The sequence below is a fragment of the Theropithecus gelada genome, chromosome 5, assembly GCF_003255815.1.
Source record: "Theropithecus gelada isolate Dixy chromosome 5, Tgel_1.0, whole genome shotgun sequence".
Lineage (NCBI taxonomy): Eukaryota > Metazoa > Chordata > Mammalia > Primates > Cercopithecidae > Theropithecus > Theropithecus gelada.
The window spans coordinates 97,358,260-97,379,857 of NC_037672.1; the positions used below are offsets into that span (position 1 = coordinate 97,358,260).

At 36.8% G+C, this 21,598-nt stretch overlaps 1 protein-coding gene across 1 annotated transcript; it reads right to left on the bottom strand.

The window, feature by feature from the left end:
- Window positions 1–6,445: 6,445 nt before the first annotated feature.
- On the bottom strand, window positions 6,446–20,055 carry LAMTOR3 (late endosomal/lysosomal adaptor, MAPK and MTOR activator 3). Its single transcript, XM_025385272.1, has 7 exons — window positions 19,860–20,055; window positions 19,481–19,526; window positions 17,499–17,533; window positions 12,522–12,580; window positions 10,777–10,910; window positions 9,317–9,380; window positions 6,446–7,309 (listed from the first exon to the last, which is right to left on the bottom strand). The coding sequence occupies exons 2-7, from the start codon at window positions 19,487–19,489 to the stop codon at window positions 7,236–7,238; spliced, it is 375 nt and encodes a 124-aa protein (XP_025241057.1). The 5' UTR covers window positions 19,490–19,526; window positions 19,860–20,055; the 3' UTR covers window positions 6,446–7,235.
- Window positions 20,056–21,598: the final 1,543 nt, after the last annotated feature.

A 21,598-nucleotide genomic window follows, 5' to 3' on the forward strand; every position in this document is an offset into this window, starting at 1 on the left:
TGTCTTGCTTCATATTCATGTGTTGATTAGAGTAGCACTTTTCATTTTCTTCAAAAATGTTTCCTTTGCATTCACAATTTTTTGGCACAAGAGGCCTAGTTTCTGGTCTGTCTCAGTTTTCAACACGCCTTTTTCACTAAGCTTAATCATTTCTAGCTTTTGATTCAAAATGAAAGATGTGAGACTTTTCCTTTCATGTGAACACTTAGAGACCATTTTAGGATTATTAATTGGCCTAATTTAAATACTGTTGTGTCTCAGGGAAGGGGGTGCCCAAGGGGAGGGAGAGAGATGGAGGAACAGCAAGTCAGTGAAGCAGCCAGAACACACGCATTTATTAAGTTTGTTGCCTTATATGGGTGTGGTTTATTGCACCCCAAAATATTACAATAGTAACATCAAAGATCGCTGATTACAAAGCACCATAACAGATATAATAATCATCAAACCAGTTTGAAATATTGCAAGAATTACCAAACTGTAACACAGAGACACAAAGTGAATATATGCTGTTGAACAAATGGTGCTAACAGACTTGCTCAACTCAGGGTTGCCATAAACCTTTAATTTGTAACAAAGACATCTACAAAGCACAGTAAAGCAAAGAGCAATAAAACAAGGTATGCCTGGGTTGATGAACTTAGCTATTCAAGACAGCTAAGCACAGCCTCAGACAATAAAGTATCCTTTATGTGATGAAACCAGAGCAACTGACAAGTCCAGCCTGGTTTGTTTAAATCAGATACTGAAGTTGGCCTTTATTAACAACAACAACAACAAAAACTTAGGGGCAAACCATGATCCAAAAAGACAGGTCTTAAACAAGAGCAAACTGCATGATCAAAAAACTTACATTTTTTTTTCCTTCTCTACACAAAGATACCATCTGCAACAATTTCATCTTTTATTTTTTTTGCTTAACTTTTCCTGAAATTTTCAAAATGTCATCAATATTTTGCCATATTGTTGATCTCTCCTACACTTAAAAATTTCTTTTTTTTTCTGTTTGGAACACTTTAAAACAAATCCTAGACATAGTTAATGAATGAGGTATGGCTGTACTCAGCAACCGACAGAACCCCAACATTGGTTCCCTGATCTACAGAGTGTGGGCTATTATAATAGGAAAGGCCAAGTAGAAACCACTAGAACTGCCTCTATCTGGGAAGATAGTAAACCAAAAGCAAGCCCACATTCCCAGAGGGACTTCAGAGGTCAGTGCCACCATCAAGGACTTGATGGATGCAATGGTGGCGATTCCACCACATCTCCATTCAGCCCACCTATTTGACCTATGCAGAAAAAGATAGGTCTTGGGAGAATGAGTACATTATCACAAACTTACTCATGTGGTGACTCCAGTTGCAGATGCTTTTCCAGATGTGATTTCATTGCTTAAGCAAATTAACACATCCGCTGACACCCAGTATGCAGCTACTGATCTGGCAAATGCCTTTTTCTCCATCCCTGTCCATAAGCCCCACCAACAGCAGTATGCTTTCAGCTGGTAAGGCCAACAACATACCTTTACTGTCCTACCCCAAGGGTGTATCAGCTCTCTCACCCTATGTCATGATTTCTCCACAGGGTCTTTGATCGCATTTCCCTTCCACAAGACATCACAGTCATCCATTACATTGATGACATTACGTTGACTGGACCTAGTCAACAAGAAGTAGCAAATACCCTAGACATATTGGTGAGACATTTGTCTCAGAGAGTGGGAAATAAATATGACAAAAATTCAAGTGCCTTCCAATTTACCAAAATTTCTAGGGGTCCAGTGTTGTGGGACATGTCAAGATATCTCTCCTAAGGTAAAGAACAACTTGTTGCATCTGGCCCTCTGACAATAAAAACAAAACAAAACAAAAAACAGTATATACCTAACAAGCATCTTTGGAATTTGGAGGCAACACTGTTTTCTATATTGCTCATGTAATTCATTGGTCTTACCATGTTGCCCATAATCCTGGAGCAGCTGGCTTGAGAAAATGGTAGAATAGCCTTTTGAAAGCTCAGTTACAGCACTAGGTAGGTGGCGGTATCTTGCAGGGCTGAGGCAATGTTCTCCAGGAGGCTATATATGCTGTAAAATCAGCATCCAATATATGGTGTTCTTTCTTCCAGAGCCAGGATTCACAGATCCAGCAATGAAGGGGTGGAAATGGGAGCTGTGCCACTCACTATCACCCCTTGTCCACTGGCATGATTTTTGTTTTCTGTCCCCAAGTTCCTATGCTCTTTAGTTCTAGCAGACTTTGTTCCAAAACCAGTAATACCTCAACCAGGAGACACAATGATTCTATTAAACTGGACATTAAGATTACCACTCTGCCACTTTGCACTCCTCATGCCTCTGAATCGACACATAAAGAAGAGAATTACTGTACTGACTATGGTGACTAGTCCTGATTGCCTGGGGAAACTGGGCTGCTACTGCACAAGGAAATAAAGAAGGGTATGTGTGGAATACAGGAGATCCACTAGATCTGTTTTACCAAGCCCTGATTAAAGTCAATGGAAAACTTTAAAACCCAATACAGGAAGGACAACGAATGGCTCAGATTCTTCAGGAATGAAGGTTTGGAGTATCTCACCAGGCAGAATCCCAAATAGCCAAGTTGCTTGCTGAAAGCAAGGAAATATGGAATAGGCAATGCAAGGTGTTAAAAATACCAGCTACAACCACATGTCCAATTGCCAAAACAAGAACTGTGATTATGTCTGTGTACTTATGTATACAAATATGTATATATTGCACATACACACATATATATACTGAACAAATCTTTTTCCCCCTCCTTTATCCTCTTAGCTAATGTAAGATATATTAATAGTATCCTTACATCGCAGTATTAAGGTACAGGATAGCAAGGAAAAAAGTGATCACCAAGGACTTTGCATCCTCCTTTGGGGAATGGATTGCATCCACTTCTGAGGAAACCTCCTCCAGGGAATATTCATGGTTGCACATGTTAGAAGTACAACCTAGTTACTGTCTTTATTTGAATAGAGACTAAAATATGGTTTAAGATGCATACAGGCCAGGTGCAGTGGCTCATGCCTGTAATCCCAGCACTTTGGGAGGCTAAGGCAGGCAGATCACCTGAGGTTGGGAGTTCAAGATCAGCCTGGCCAACATGGCAAAAGCCCGTCTCTACTAAAAATACAAAAATTAGCCAGGTGTGGTGGTGCACATCTGTAATCCCAGCTACTCGGGAGGCTGAGGCAGGAGACTCGCTTTAACCCGGGAGGCAGAGGTTATAGTGAGCTGAGATCAGGCCACAGCACTCCAGCCTAAGTGGCAGAGTGAGACTGTCTCACAAAAAAACAAAACAACAACAAAAAACCCAAAAAAGATGCATACAGGTGCCACGCTGACTAAGAGTGGACTGTGAAGGTTAGTTTTGTGCATCAACTTGGCTAGGACACATTGCCTAGTTATTAAAAAACTATTATATTAAAAAACTATTATAAAACTTGAATCTAGGTACTCCTGTGGACGTATTCTGGAGTTGTACTTAACATTTATAATCCCTTAAATTTAAGTAAAAAGAGATAATCCTCCATAATGTGGGTGAGACTCATCCAATCAACTGAAAGGCTTTAAGAGCAAACCTGAAGTTTCCAACAGGGAGAACTTTTGCTCCCAAACCACAGCCTCAGCTCCTACCTGAGACTTTTCAGTCTTCTGACCTGTCCCACAGATTTTAGACTTGCCAGTTCCCACAATCGCATAAGCCACTTCCTTGAAATAAATACTCATATATCCAACTGCTTCTGCTTCTTTGGAGGCCCTGAGATAACTTTCTTCCCCAAATATCCCATTTTATTGTTTGTTGAAATATTTTATTTCTAATTTTATATTTTTGAACAGTTAAAAACTCAAAGTACAATGAAGTTTACAATGAAAAGGAGCACTCCTGGGATCCTTATCCCCCAAGTATCTAGTTCCACTCCTTGGAGACTACCAATGTGATCAGGTTCTTCCATGTATATCTTCAGAGACAGTCTACCATATACAAACAAATATGAATACACACATTTTTCTTCTTATACATCAATTGTAGCATGCCACACAGTTTCACACCATGCTTTTCTCAATAAACATTATTATGCCTTAGAGATCCTTTCATCTCAGTACCTAAAGCACTTCTTCATTCCTTTTTCCACTGGGCAAATGAAATTTGTTTCACCAATCCTGTGTAATTTATTATCTAAAGTGAGACACTGAGAGTGAAAGGAGCACGATTAATAATTATACCAAGAACAGCAGGTATAAACTGATAGTGTTCAAAAAGCCAGAGCATACGGTTATCCTACCTATGGCAGATATTTAGGTTGCTTCCAATTCTTTGACATTACCAAGCTGCAAAGAATATACTTGTAAATACATACTTTTGCACATCTATGTGCTTTGTTTGGTAGGATAAATTTCTAGAAGTGGAACTGCAGGGCAAAAGCTTATGTATGTGAATTTAAGTTTCACAGACTGCCAACTGCTGTACATAAAGAGTATAACAAGTTACACTTCCCTAGCAGGCACAGAGAATGCCTGCCCTACTTATTGGATAATCCTTTTCCCATTGTGATCCCATCTTTATCACAATGTTTTAAGCCCTCACATGTATGATACTGAAATCTTTTTTGGGTGAGTACATACCATTGATATCTAATTGTGCATTCAGTTCTGTACTACCTTTCAAAGATAGTTAATCTAGGTTTATATAACCCTTTCAAAAACTTCTTAGCTATTTTCACCTACTTATTTTTCCAGATGAACTATGGGATAGTTTCTCTATTATACCCCCTCAGAAATTTTAACAGTGGCAGCATTCAACATGTAAAGGTTAAGTAGCTCCATTTATAATCATTTCTTTTTCTAGTTTTCGATATACAATTATTACCTGCAAATAGAAATCTGGCCACCTCATTTCTAAAAGACATTGTTTAATGCACCATTGCACTGGCAAAATTTCCTGAACATTATTAAATAATAATCCAGATAATGGGAATTCTGGATTTTAATAAGTACATCTAATATTTCAATTGTAACAATTAACTACAGTCATGTGTTGCTTAACAATGTGGATACAGTTCGAGACATGCTTTGTTAGGTGATTTCATCATTATATGGACATCATACTGTACTGACAGGAACCTCAGATGGTATAGCCTACTACTACACACCTAGGCTCTATGGTATAGCCTGCTGTTCTGACCACCCTCGTATGTGGTCTTTCATTAACTGAAACATCATTATATGGTACATGACTGTATTTATAGTTTTTTTGCAAGTAAAGCATTATATCTCTTGCTTCTATTTTATTTGTAAAGGCTATTTTCTTGCCCATTTTAGGTGCCTCTAGTCTGTGGTTCTATACCATCCTATGTATAGCTTTATCATAGCACTTTCTATACCTGCTTCCTTTACTGACCTCTAAGTTCTTTAAAGGACAGTATCACAAATTAATCTCATATTTACACTGGAAGGAGGGCGGAAGGATGGAAGGAAGAAAAAGTAGCACATGGCCTGGTGCTGTGGCTCACACGTGTAATACTAGCATTTTGGGAGGCCAAAGCAGGCGGATCACTTGAGGTCAGGAGTTCAAGACCAGCCTGGCCAACATGGTGAACTCCTGTCTCTACTGAAAATATAAAAATTTGCCAAGCACGATGGTGTAAGACTGTAATCCCAGCTACAAGAGAGAATGAGGCATGAGAACAGCTTGAACCCAGGAGGAAGAGGTTACAGTGCGGCAAGATCATGCCACCACTGCACTCCAGACTGGGCAACATGGCCATGGCAAGACTCTGTCTCTAAAAAAAAAAAAAAAAAAAAAAAAAAAAACCAAAGAAAAAGCAGCACAGCACCTAGCCAATTGCCTCACTGCACAATTTTAGGGATAACAATCACACATATTCTCTGTGAAAAGCAACTCCCAGAGCGTAGAAATATGATGTGACATGAATGGTGCTTCTTAGAATTGTGCAATGTGATAGCTCTGCTGACTGGCACACAGGTGCTCAATGCACATGTACTGAACTGTTCCAGGGAAAAATTGATTGTCAAAGAAACTAGAAAGAAATTAACAACTCTGAATGATAGACTGCATTCCTGAACATAAAGGGCATATTCTAGAACTGTAGTACCTCTTTCATGGAGATTAAATTAGCTTCATGCCTGAGGTTTCTTGGTTTCTTTTCTGTTTTGTTTTTGAGACGGAGTCTCTGTTGCCCAGACTAGGGTGCAGTGGCGCAATCTCGGCTGACTGCAACCTGAGGTTTCTTTTCCAATTAACAGTTTATACTACCATAAAACAACCTCCAAACCAATACCTACAAGAAACACTCATTATTTATTCATGTGGCTGAAAGAGTAATTAAGTTTAGATTTTTGGAAAAAGTCTGAACAAAAACAGGACCTATATAGTGCTCAAACTATATTTTTAAAAATACTATTTTATTTTTACTCACGTATGAAAAAAATGGCTATACTATCATGTTTACATACATACTAACATTGGAAACAGAATAACGAATTGTATTTAAATTTTATAAAGAACACACAAACATTAAAACAGTGATTGGTTACAGAAAGCAGAGTTTGAGGAAAAACCATTAGCTATAATTTTCATTTTCATTAAAGAGCAGCACCCTCTGAGAATAATCAAACTGATTAGTAATATTCATCTATACTGCAAAATAATATGTACAAAGTAAAGTTAGTGATTGTACTGATTTTATTACTTTTATCAAGCCATTTTATGTTCCTCACTCAATGCAAAGAAATAAAACATAATCTGAAGAAAAATATGTCCTTATTATTATTCACAATAAAAAGTTGGCTTCATTCTGCAAGCCTGGGCATATTGTACAATTGGGAGCACTCAACGGCTCAAGTGGATCGATGTACCAGTTTGATTCTGATCCACTGAACAGAATCTCTCATCCATATCTGGCGACCAGACTAACTCCATGGGAGCTGTGATAGACTGAACCATTTCTGTGGTATCCCTAGATCACACTAAATAAGAAAGACGCTACACCAGAAAATATAGCAACTGATCTATCCATAAATTAACATCTATATGCTAGCTCTTTAGTATAAGTTGGAAAAAGTGGCCCTTTCTTGAGCACATGGATAAAAGTATTATTGTAGTCTAAAGATTGCTGGATTGATAGTGTGTTATTATAATGAAGATAAGGTACACACTGAAACCACTGTCAGACTAAGAAACTTCCACAACTTGTCTCAATTCTTCAAATAATGGAGCAAGTTCCTTTTCTAGGCTGACAATTAGTCCTAAAATAAAGAGATTAAGAAAATTACATGTTAGAAAAATGTTCCTCGAAGTCTGAAATTCAAATTTCCTCAAGCCCAAAATACATAGTTACCAAAAGTAAATCAGAACATAGTTTATTTCCCATGACTGAAACAAAATACAGGTTGAATATCCCTAATCCAAAATGCCGGGTACCAGAAGTGTTTTGAATTTTGGAATATTTGTACAATACTTACTAGTTGAGCATCCCTAATCCAAAAATCTCAAATATGAAATGCTCCAGTGAGCATTTTCTTTGAATGCCATATTGGTGCTCAGAAAATTTCAGACTTTAGAATGTTTTGGATTTCAGATTTTTGGATGAGGGATGTTCAACCTGTACTATAACCCTAAATAAAGTAACCAAAAACTCTGTAGTCATTAATAAGTTTATTTTCAGCATCTATTACTGAAGTAAATGAGTGAAAAATACTTATATATTAGGAAATACAGAATAAATTATATGCACTATAATTTGTTAGAGTTCTAGAACGAAAATCTTAATTTATACCTTACTGTTTCAAAATTTGCATTGACTCAGAAATAATACATATAATTTTTACTAAATCAGAAATAATACATATAATTTTTACTAAATCTCCGAGCAAATTTTAATGGATTACATCAAAAGATAGGTAGATAGCTTCTATACTGAACAAAGGAAATCAGAAATTTATTTTTATAAATTCAACAAAGCTAAGACATAAATAAATATTTCAAATGAAAAAATATTTTAAAAATAAATGGTAGAGTATAAAACACACTGGAGTTCATTGATGAACCTGGGAGATAAACATCTAGAAATCAGCATATCTAGCTTCTCCTTAGTTTACTAGAGTGAAAGGCTACCTACCTCAAACAGAGCCTGTTTTATGTTCAAACAAATAAAGATCTTTCTCTGTCTTATAGAACATAAAAAGCATCTGGACTCTCAAGGAAAGGGTCCAAGTACTAAAATATTGTTCTGTACATTATCATAATATACAACAACTGGTGACTTGGTATGTGATAGGTCATGTACCAAAATTGAGATTTAGTATATTTCATAAATATACTTAAAATCTAAACACCATTACTATCCTATATAATTCAGAAAGTGCTTTTACATATGGTATTTTACAGATTTCTAAAATGTTTCAAAATGGAAGAGATCTAATAGATCATCAAATCTAAACCTCTCATTCTAAAGATAAGGTATCTAAGAACAGGCTTCAGTGACATAGCTAGAAGAATTTGCTCAGCTTGGAGAGAAATCAAACAGAAAAAAAATACATCACAATTCTCAACAGCAATCAAATCTAAAGGAGACAGACCTTTTAATAAAAATCCTACTTTATATAAAATGAAGTAAAAAAATTACAACCAAGTGAATAGTCATTATTTTACACATAAATATTCGGTGAAATTTTGGATACAATGGAATTTTACTATCCTCTATAAAGGATACAGCTTCCTAGCATTTGTTCTCAAATTCTTCAGTTCTCAAGAAGAATGAGACTACGTTCGTCTTATTCAGGCTCTTTAACTTCTCAATCACATTCATTTTCCCCATTAGGTAAAATTTTAAAAATTCTAATTTAATAGATTGGTCTATAATTCATCAATCATTTTAATGCATTTTGTTGGGTTATTTTCATCTTGTTTTCTTAAACTGCTGTAATGGGAGCAAGATGTAGCACTCAAGATAATATTTAATTTTCCTGTCTCCAAAAAAAAAAAAAAAAAATCACTTACCCATACGGTCTCATTTGAACTAGAAAATAACATTGTAAGATGGAGAAAGCATATATTATCTCCATTATACAGATATGGAAACTAGGATTCAGAGAAATCACTTCCCAAGACATGGAAAAAAGACAGTGAAACTGGGCCACAAGTTCAAGATTTTTGGCTCTAAATCTACTATTCCTCTTAAATTAAGGTATGGTAATTAAATTAATTTTTTTAAATTAAGGATTAAAAGTAATATTTAAGGTAATTAAACACACCTGTATTGGCACTGCTGCTGGCTATGAAACTCACCACCAAAGGTAAACGATTAAACTGAACCACCTAAAAAGAAAATAAGAGCCAAATAATATGTTGCATTGTGAAAAGGTAGTATAACTAAACTGAAATGTCTTAATCTTTCAAAACTTTAAAAATGATTAATGTTTTAGTCCAACATCATAGTATTACATTATGAAATAGAAAGGAACTTTCTATTTCAGTGAATATTTCCATAATTAGTGATGATCTCTTAGAGACATTAATACCATTGAGCCTGGAAAGTTTTTAAGGTGAAACTATGTCTTCATTTTTTTATCTCTAAAGCCCAGCAGAATGTCAATTACATCATAAGGACTTAATAAGTAGTTGATAATTAAATGGATAAATACAGTAGGTCATTCAGGTAGGTTATCTTCACGATATTTTCTGGCTCTTGTGTATTACAGTAATTTAAATTAAATTTAAAATAACTTTAAATTAACTACCTTCAAAAAAAAAAAAAACTTAGTTTCAACCTAATCCTTATTTGAAATTAAAGGTCAGATGGTTTGGTTATGTTTTACCTAATACACATTAAAATATGTAACTTTTAAAATAAAAGATGGGCCTGGCATGGTGGCTCACGTCTGTAATCCTAGCACTTTGGGAGGCTGAGGTGGATGGGATCACTTGAGGCCAGGAGTTCAAGACCAGCCTGGCCAACATGGTGATAGCCCATCTCTACTAAAAATACAAAAATTGGCCAGGCCTAGTAGCACATGCCTGTAATCCCAGCTACTTGGGAGGCTGAGGCTTGAGAATCTCTTGAACCTGAGAGGCGGAAGTTGCAGTGAGATGAGATCATGTCACTGCACTCCAGCATGGGGTGACACAGGCAGACTCTGTCTCAGAAGAAAAAAAAAAAAAAAAGAGTAACTTAACATCAATTGATTAGGAAACATAGCTCTAAAGCACAAGGAATTAATTCAGTCTTAAGAAAATATAGCTTGAGATCAAGAGACATGTAAAAACTAACTTATTTCCCACAAATAATAACCTCATTTATTACATATATATGATTCCAAAAAATGAAGGAATTAGCAGCAAGAGCAAATTTAATAAACTTTCAAGGAAAGTTTTTTTTATCTGTTACTACAACAAAAAAAGTGTGTCATCTGGGAAATCACAGTTGTTTAGGTAAGGGCACCATCTACTGGAGATAACAGTGACCTGACATACACTTTTTAGGATAACATGTACTTTATTAAGTCACTTAATTACTTTTCCATCGTAATTATTTCCTGGTATAAAATGTGAAGAAAATTATTACCGTTTAACACAACCAATTTGAAGGCTAAAATTTTATAATTTCATCCCCTTCAAAACTAAAATTGAGAACTATAACACACACTATTTTATATATAAAAGGCACAAAAATGACAACTGAAATCAGCAAATCATTTGATAATTATGAACTTACCTGGTAGGTGTTATAGTAACAGATGATACTTTTATTTTTTGAAAGTCCAAGTTTGCTCCCTTGGTCTGTTGCCAGGGCAAAAGTGGATAAGAAACCAGGTCGCAACGCATGCTCCGGAGCATTGTCATTGGCCACTAGAAAAATAAGTGATTTAAATAAAAATTATGCAGAGGATATGATAGAGAGATTTACAGCCCTTTTTCATAAACCTCTGTTTAAAACTGAGCACAAAGGTTACGTTTCACAATATTGAAAATCATATCACTAATGGGGTCTCATCACTAATCAGGAAAAATTGCTCAGTCAAAAGTTCACTGATCACAAATAAGAGAAGAAATGCTGACTCTCACAATTTTTTTAAATTTTAAAAAGAAAATTAAATGTTTACCTTTTCTTGATATCTAACTTAAAACATAGATTAATCAAGCACATTTAACTGGTTATCTGAGGACTAGGTTAGAATAAACTAATGAAAAAAGTTACAAAACTTCTGCTCTTATAAAACCCACAGCAAGGAATATCTCTCATAGATATTAGCAATCTGCAGCTAGTTACCTGTTTCATGTTTCTCTCACTCATTAAAAGGTCTGCATGGAGTTTGTTGTATTAATGAGTGCAGGGCTCAAGGCTTTAACACAGATATCCTCATGAAGAACATTAGAACTGGAAAATCTGAGATTATTTTGTTCAAATCCCTCATTACAGAATTAAGAGAAAGCAAGTAATCTGTCCACAACCATTCAACGACCATTTTATAGTGAGTTAGAAAGCACACTGGACCACACATCAGGAGATGATGGGTTCTGTTACTGACTCACGCCCGACTTTGGACTGCAATGTTTGAAGATTATAAACCACAGGACCTCCTTTGTTGATATTCCATGTTCTTATAATGTGTTTGTCAAAATTCTCCCAGAAATGGAATCAATGTCTATTATAGAAATGTTTATAATCTTTACAAATTCATGCAGTTTATTAATAAGAATCTAAGACACAGCTAACTCTCCTTTGAAACTGCTAATGAAGTCCAAGTGTCTTTGCACTTTATTACCTTCACTTATAAAATGAAAGAACTAAATCAGTTGACTTCTAAACCTCCGTTCATTTCTAAAGTCTAAAATTATCTGACATATATGACAACTCCAGGTGGAAAATTGTACACAAAATATACAGAACATTATCCAATCTTTAATGTTTGATAAAGCCATTACAGTGTCCCAAAAACACTAGGAACATCCATGCTCATAATACCATAAAATAAAAATAGTAAAAAATTGTCTGAATCCATACTGACTCTCTGTGACATCATGTTTACTTATGATTCAAATACATGGGTATTATCCTAAAACAACTAGCAATTTGATAAAGAGTGTGTGTGTGTGTGTGTATGTAATGTAGGGGTGTCTGTGTGTTTATCTAGCTGCCTACATGCTCACTCTCATCACTTAGATTTACTAATGGTTTACGTTGCACTGTAAATGTCTTTAACGGGAAATGGGTCTGTGATAAATCCATGCTTAAACTCTAGATGTTAACATGATACACCTGATATATAATACACTGTAGATTCAAATTCAACCTTCAACATACAAAAGCAAACACTTCCGCCAATACTAAGACCACCATCTCCTAAAATTTACTAAAATGAATTTTACATGTTTGCCTGCTGTACTACTCAGATGTAAATTACACGCATTTTTAGTCAAAAGCAAAGAAGATATTTGCATTTAAATGTTCACTTTTACCTTTAATAACAGGTACTCCATCTCTATCTGATACAACAATGGCATGGAGCCCTTCAACACTAGAAAAAGAAAATAGTTAAAATATAAAAAAAGTTAAAATATAAAATATTTCATTTTCTCAAACTATGCACCTCAAAGACATAATAATTCTCATGTATTTTCTGAAAAACCACAGGACCCCAAAATTCTCCCAGAAATGGAATCAACGTGTATTATAGAAATGTTTATAATATTTATAAATTCATGCGGTTTATTAATAAGAATCTAAGACAAAGCTAACTCTCCATTAAAACTGCTAATGAATGATCAGTCCATGGTTTACAAAAGCATGAAAGATTATCAGCAATGGCTACAGTGACAAAAAAGAGCCTTCTTCTTTTTTCATTCATGCAAATATTAAATGGCCGGTGTTTGTGGCACTTAATACTTTGATACTATGAAAAACAGAAATAAGCACAATCATTGCCTTCACGTGGCTTCTCATCTAAAAAGTGAGTGCGTTATCAATAATCTCACAAGAACAAACGTAAAACTAAAATTGGGGGCAAGTATTGTTAAAAAGTTCATAGGGGCCAGGCACGGTGGCTCACGCCTGTAATCCCAACACTTTGGGAGGCTGAGGCGGGCGGATCACGAGGTCAGGAGATCGAGACCATCCTGGCTAACACGGTGAAACCCCATCTACTGAAAATACAAAAAAAAAAAAAAATTAGCCGGGCGTGGTGGTGGGCACCTGTAGTCCCAGCTACTCAGGAGGCTGAGGCAGGAGAATGGCATGAACCCGGGAGGCGGAGCTTGCAGTGAGCTGAGATCGTGCCACTGCACTCCAGCCTGGGCAACAAAGCAAGACTCTGTCTCAAAAAAAAAAAAAAAAAAAAAGTTCATAGTGATATGAGAACCTAGAAAACAGGAGGTTGATGCAGACAGAGAGTGGACCAGGGAAGGCTTTCTGAGGCAGTAATATCTCAGCTGAGATGTTATGGTATTAAGTGAAAAGACGTGGAAAGACTGTTCCTGGCTGAAGAAGCAGGGCAAAACGAATGAAGGCCATGCAGCAATCCTTTCAGCCATGCTTACATAAGTAGTAAGCAGAATGGTCAAGCTATAGCTCTAAAGTTAGAAAGACCTGGGTTCCAGTCCAGGCTCTGCCACTGATTATTTATGCTGTCTTGGGCTAGTTATGAAACCTTTATAAGCCTCAGATTAACTATCTGAAAAATGGGAATAACTGTACTTACTTAGATATTGTGAAATTTAATACAACGCACATAAAGTGTAGGCTGGCACATAATTCGAAAATATCACTTATTAACTAATACCAATGGTGTCAATTGTGCACAGTGACAATGACATAATTTATCACTAAAGTTCAAGTACTAAATAATCAGTGAGAATCCCTGGGAAATTAGCAATTAAGAAATACATACAGTAGAGCACAAAAGTACTGTGTTAAAAAATATAAGGTGACACTCCTCAACTTTCAACATTTATGCAAAACCCTTTCATTGTAACATAAAACTTATAGTCCTGTAACTATCTTATGGAATCTATAAACTACAACTCAGAGATATGTTCAATATCCCTACAGCAACCCGGAATTATCTATTCTTTGCGTTAACTTTAAAGTGTTAACTTTAATGTATTAACTAAGGAATAAGAAATAGTATATTAACCTTATGTTTAAATACTGACATTAAATTTTTAAAAACCCCATTGCAAAAACTTTTAAGTCAGAGAAGTGTTATTAAATGCGAGTGGAAAATGTTACAAACAAAATCATTTGTCTTCCTTACACAAAAAATAAGAATAAAATAACTTTATAAAAGACTTTTATACTATTTTTATCCTATTATTGGCATGATTTCCTATTCATTCAATCCTAAACTTATTTATGGATTAAAATATATCTCTAAGATTAATACATAACATAGGCCAGGCACGGTGGCTCATGCCTGTAATCCTAGCACTTTGGGAGGCCAAGGTGGGCAGATCACCTGAGGTCAGGAGTTTGAGACCAGCCTGGAAAACATGATGAAACCCCGTCTCAATTAAAAATACAAAAATTAGCCGGGTGTGGTAGTGCTTGTCTGTAATCCCAGCTACTTGGGAGACTGAGGCATGAGAATCATTTGAACCTGGGTTGCAGTGAGCCAAGATCGCGCCACTGCACTCCAGCCTGGGTGACAGAACGAGATTCTGTCTCAAAAAAAAAAAAAAAAAAAAAAAAAAACCAAAACAGATATATACATAAAATAAATATATTCTTCTAAGTTAAAAACTAGATTATATAAAACATATCCTACAGATATTTGTACATATGCCAATTATTTTGTGCAGTTACCAAAAGCAACATCATTTGAAACAGTAAAGCATTACAAACCCAACTGTCCATCAAGAAGGACAAGGTAAGATATGATATACACCTACAAAGGAATACTCTGCAGTCATGAGAAAGAGGAAGTTCTCTATGTACCAGGAAAGATTACTCTCAAAGTTACATTCTTAAGTGAAAAAATACAGTTTAGAACAGTGTATACAAGCAGCAATAAATTATGTACCAAAATGTGCAGGCATATGTGTATGCTGTGTGTATAAATATGTGTATATACATGTCTGCTCATAGGTACATAAAATATCTCTACAGATAATGGTAGGTGCCTCTGTGAGGGGAAACTGTGCATGTGGCTGGAGAGGAAGGATGGGCAGCTACTCACTCTATGTTCTTCAGTGAACTCCTGAATCTGAACTTTATGAATGTACTACCTACTCCCAAAATAACTTAAAAAACAGGTAAAGAGGACCACAAAAATGTTTAGAAAAATTAGTGCCACCACAGGTAGCTTCTTTTTTAAAATTTCCATGGAAATTACTTTAAATACAACTAATGCTCCAAAGAAAATAAAAGGACTTTCTTTCTGATGGACTTCACAGAGAAATGAATTCAAGAAAGTAGAAAAATTACTTACACTCTTAAGTATATAATTTTAGAAATCAGGTCCCAATATAAAAGCTGTTTTCAATTCTACATACAATGCACAAAGAGTAATATGAATAGATTTTACTAATAATTAAAAATAACTGGCTCATGAAGAGATATTACACTTTTAGAAGAAATGAATTAAATTTTGTGAAATATTCTGAAGAAATCTAAACCTTAAGCTTACTAAAACAACCATTTTTTTCTAAAAACAAATGTTGCAGTACTAATGAAAGTCATCAGATTTAGTTTTATACACATAATTAGGAAATATTTGATTATTTTAAAACATACAAAGTGGGATTATTAAAGCCTGAGACTGCTTTGGGTCACAATTAGATTTTAAATTGCAAACGCAAGAACGATATTTTGCAGAGAATTCAAAAAATGCACAAAAACACACATTAGTATCCGTAGCTGGCAGACTTTGTTACTGAGAGGCACTGAGGTTCAACAGTTAAAAGCATGAATCCATGGCTCTGAAGCAGGATGCCTGCATCCAAACCCATACATCTAGCAACAAATCAAAGTGTATTCTACTATTCTTCATGAATGTTCAAAACATTATTATTTCTTCATCATTATTGTTCTGGGATGCAGTAAGCCTAATTTCAGTAAATGATATGAGTTGAACTGGCTTTTTTTCATTATTTTAAAAAAACCTGACAGTACTAATACCTTTCCTGCCATTATGAAAGATTTTCATAAAGCTTTTAACAAATATCCTTTAACTGAATTTATTTCTTGGATAAGCACGACAACCTGGTATTTCCCCTTTCGTTAAAAGATAAAAGACATCCGAATTCAAAGAAGGAGCAAGCATATACTTTCCAACTATTTCTGATCAACATTAGAACTACTCAGTAATATAATAAATACTTTTGGTATTATTCTCTAATTCCTTTATACAGAGAGCTTCACCATACCCAGTGTCACACGCTATTATGACTTTCAGAGTACACTTAATAGTTCAAATGAGATCACCATTGTCTGAAACATTTTTGATACTTATAATCACAGATGATGTAATTAGAATCAATTATTGCTTTATTTATTAGATCTCCAGATGAATAATGGGTATCTTTCTGGTGGGTTTATAACTAAGAACATTGAATGTAATTTTGCTGTTTCTTCAATAAGAGATGCTAACACTCAAAAGAGGATTGTAAATCACTAAGACTTCTAAGTGAATTAACTGCACTATTAACTATTTCGTCATATCGCCAGTGTAGTGGGGTATCTCTCCATTCCAATTTGAGCACCCTTTATGCTAAGGTAACTACAGAAAAATACAGAAAGTCCTCATTTTGCACAGCTCCAATATGCACATTTTAGTTAGTATGGTTAAGTAACACCACTTCCTGCAGAAGAGCACAGGTCAAATTTTAGTTAGCATGGCATAATACCTGAATAACTGCATAAAGTATAAACTTTTCTAATTCTTTAGTCTACAAATCATAACATAAATAATTACGCAACTAAGAGATGCACACTGTCATCAGTAACCAGCCACATCATTTCTTTCAAAGTATGTTGATGGTTGGTCACTGTGCATCTGTTATGCAGTTCACGCAGAGATAGCAAAGCATGTAGTTTTGTACCTCCTTGTCTCCCAATGATAAAGTATGTGACATTTAGAAAAAGAGATAATAAAAAGAGGAAACTGGCCGACAAAGATGAAATACAGCAAAGAAATGAAAAGTAATAATGCTGGAAGTGAATTTCAAATAAGGAGTTATAGAAGAAACAGGTGACCAAGGGAATGCTGACACCATCCCTCTAGATACACAGAGAACTCAGTGAAGGCAAACTTATTGACATAAATGAGGAAAGCGGTTGTGACGAAAATTTTCCAGAGGACATGATGCTGGCAAAAAATATTCATATTAAAGGAAATCTCAGAGATACTTCAAAACATTGAAAATACACAGACAAAGTACTTCATAAAATTAACATATGGCATATAGAATTTATTCAGTAACAAATTAAAAATTTCTTACCTTGGTAACTTTTTATACAAGAATCGCTTTAGGTCCTGAAAGAGAATATTAAAAAATCATGTTATAATAATAGGCCTTCCACTGTTTTCTAGATCCTGTCCTATCCAAATTTTAGGGACGTTCAGTTATCATTCATAACCTTTCTTGCTGTGTTTTATCTTTCTCTGTCTGATTTGGATGTTTACTAGTCATGCAACTTGCAGTAAGTTAACTAACCTTTTTTCCCTAAGCCTATTTCATTATTTGTTGAATAGGGCTAATATAGAACCTACATCATAAGAGTGCTGTTAAAGTTTTTGAGAAGTTGCATGGATTAGCATACCTAGAAATGGGAAACACAAATACATTTTAGCCATAAAAATATATCATAATTTTCATACTAGTGTTTTATATCCTGTTGCTATTGTGTTCACTTGAGAAGACATTATAAACACCTTTCCAGGTTCAAAGATAGACTTTCCACCATCATTTTAATGGTCTTGGGTAAGGTGATATGACTTCTGTAAGACTGTTGTCTCACATTATAAAAATATGCCTTCCATTGTTTCATTATTTGTTGAACTCACCTACTCAACAAATAATGAAACAGTGTAAGGCATATTATTATAACATAATTATTAAAATATTCTGTTTAAGGACCTAAAATAAATTATATATGACTATGTGAGGCAACAGTCTTTTTTTTTGTTTTTGAGAGGGAGTTTTGCTCTTGCTGTCCAGGCTGGAGTGCAATGGCACAATCTCGGCTCACTGCAACCTCTGCTTCCCAGGTTCAAGCGATTCTCCTGCCTCAACCTCCGAGTAACCGGCATTATAAGCACCCACCACCACGTCCCAGCTTATTTTTTGTATTTTTAGTAGAGATATGGTTTCACCATGTAGGCCAGGCTGGTCTCGAACTCCTGACCTCAGGTGATCCACCCGCCTTGGCTTCCCAAAGTGCTGGGATTACAGACGTGAGCCACCACGCCCAGCCCAGACTTACAGAATATAAGATAAATGGCGAAGTGTGTCAAGTGTTTAACACTAAACACAGTTAAGACTAAAGAAATATAAGACTATTTTATTTTTCTAAGCTGGGGCTCACTGCAACTTTCAAGTTCTGGGCTCAAGCAATCCTTCCGCCTCACTTCCAGCATAGCTGGGACTACAGGGTTATCAATGCGCCTGGTTAATTTTTAAATTTCTTTTTGTATAACGGGGTCTTGCTACGTTGCGCAGGCTGATCTTGAACTCCCAGCCTCAAGTGATCCTTCCATCTCGGCATCCCAAAATGCTGAGATTACAGACTAAGCCACCGCACCGGCCAGAAGATTATCTTACTTTGTCTCATTACACTCTCTCATCCCAGGAATTTCACTGACACTTTAGGTATCAATTTTGACCTCGCATGGATTAATCAGATATCTGTTGTTTTGAGCCTCCAACACTTACTATTCTCCAAACCCGAATGATCATTTTATTTCATGTTATGACTATTGGCTTATTTTTGCTCTCATCCTACACACACACACACACACACACACACCCCTCATTCTATTTCATGTTATGTTTCTAAAGAGGCATGGGTTAGAAATAATCGTAAATTGCCACAATAAACCTAATAAGATATTGTTACCACTTACTGGAAAAAAGTATTCTGGGTACATGTCCTACTGACCAAATTCTGACAGGAAAAGCAGCCAACCATCATTCAGAATTTCAAATGGTAAATACACAGAGCCTCTCTTATACCCCAGCTGGATTGGTGAGTAGGGAGAATATAATTTTCTCAGTCTCAAGCACCTTAGTGTCCTCCACCCCCATTCGAGGCAGAAACTCAGGATCCTGCAAATTCATTCATATTAGTCTCCCATTTCACATACAAGAGAAAATAATTAACTGGGATGGGTGGGGATGGGAGGATCTTCTACCTCTCCCCGCTCAGTATTCCCCTCCAAATTCCCCACTCTCCCTTCCTCTTATGTGGGGGTGTCACTCACATCCGCCATGATGAACCCCTTTCTCTCGCAGGATCAATCTCCACGCCTGGAAGAGAAACTCCCGGTGACTCTTACCTCTTTGGCTTCCTCGTCCTCCCCACCCCCAACTTAACAAGCAAGATCAGCCCTGGTCAGAACCCGGCAAAACCCCCGCGGTTCTAGGGCTTGGCCCAGCGAGCCCAGTGGGAGTCGGAGTGCCCCAACACCCCAACGGGTACTCAGCTGACACGCCTTGCCTCAGCCCACCCCATCCCTGCCCCTCCACCCCAAAGAGCTAGGCCCAAAGAAAAGAAGAGGGGGCCCTCTCCTTCTGTTTAGTCTCACCACCCGCGCCACCTCCGGGACTAGGCCTCAAACCAGGCAAAGTAGCGCCAGTTACCTGGGGTTTCTGGGTTGCCTGGTTCTCTCCGTTGTCACTTCAGGGACAGCTTTAAAGACAGGTTCCTCCTCAAGCCACCGTCACATGATTGATGACCTCTTCTGCGCTCCGGGAAGCACTTTCTACGCCGTCGCCCCACGATACTGGATTTCCGGAAGGGCCTGGCGGAAGCTTCGAGGGCGCGGCCGCCCGACGCGCCCCGCCCCTCCCCCGCCCACCGCGGGCCGCGTCTTGCGCCTGCGCCTTGTGTCACGGGCCGAGGGACATCAGCTGTGGGGTAGAGGATTTGTACGAGATCGCTGGACCCTGAGGACCCCAGAAAATGCAAGCAAGGTTATGTGTTACAAGACATTCTTGTGCAGAGAGGGTGTATAAATGTCATTAGTTTTTCAGGGTCCGTTATCTTAAAACCTTTTCTTGTAGATGAAGAAATTTGAGGGGATGGTGTGATGAGCTGAAGAGCAAACAACAGATTGCCTGTGATTGGAAGTATCAGGTCCACAGGTTTCTGACTTGTTTCCTAGGTTCTTGTGACTTCCCCATGGGTGCTCTTTACTCAAGGCCTTATCTAGATTGAATGGGGAGGAGCCATGGGTTTTCTGGAGCACTTCAAGCGTCTACTTTTAACATGCAGCCACGGGATTACGGGTACTTTCTATGTTCCCTTTTACATCAGAATTTTTAAAAATTAGTAAGGTCTCATATAATAAATAATAATTGGAAAAAAAAAAAAAAAAAAGCCTTGCCGGGTGCGGTGACTGACGCCTGTAATCCCAGCATTTTGGGAGTCCGAGGCGGGACGATCCTTTGAGCCCAGGAGTTCCACACCAGCCTGGCAAGATAGAACCCCATCTCTACTACTACTACTACTACTAATAATAATAATAATAATAACAACAATAAAGAATTAGCCTTACGTGGCGTGCGCCAGGTACTCCGGAAGCTGAGGCATGAGGATCCCTTCAGCCGAGGGTTTGAGGCTGCATTGAGTGGTGATCGCCCCACTGAACTCCAGCTTGAGTGACAGAGCGAGATGCTCAAAAGAAAAGCTTCTTTAGAAATCACATCCTCTTTCAGCTACCACCCTGTTTTTCCTCTACTCCCTTTCATAGCCAAATTTTCAGAAAATTTTAGCCTGGTTTTTAATTGCTGCTTGCATGTCACAAATCTAATCAGAGTTCTGTTGATTCTACCTCCTATCTTTGAAAACTAGTCACCTATCTATGTTTGTACCCTAGTGCAAGCCATGATCATCTCTCTCTTGACAATAACCTCCTATTCTTCTTACATTCTCTTTTGCCCTCCAGTCTCCATAGAGCAACAAAAATGATGTTCTAAAAACCCAAATCGGATCACTTAACTCCTTTCTTGAAAATCAACTTGATTGACTTAGGATAAAGTTCAATATCAGCATCATGGTTTATATATCGTTCTTATGGGGATCTGGCCCCTATATTGATTCTCTCACCTACCCTGGATTCCTTATGCTATGATCATACAAGTTTGTTTCCACTTCCATAAAGATTTTTATCACTTTACCAACTTAGCACATTCTGCCTGAGATATTTCTCTAGCATACCTTAATCCTACTAATCTCTTCTTTTGCATTTCAGCTTAAACTCACTCTCAGAGAAGCCTTTCCTGACCCTCACTGAATAGTTTAGGCCTTCTAGATAAATGCTTTCATTGTGCCCTGTAATTTTCTTTGTAGAATTTATCATAATTATAATTATTTACTT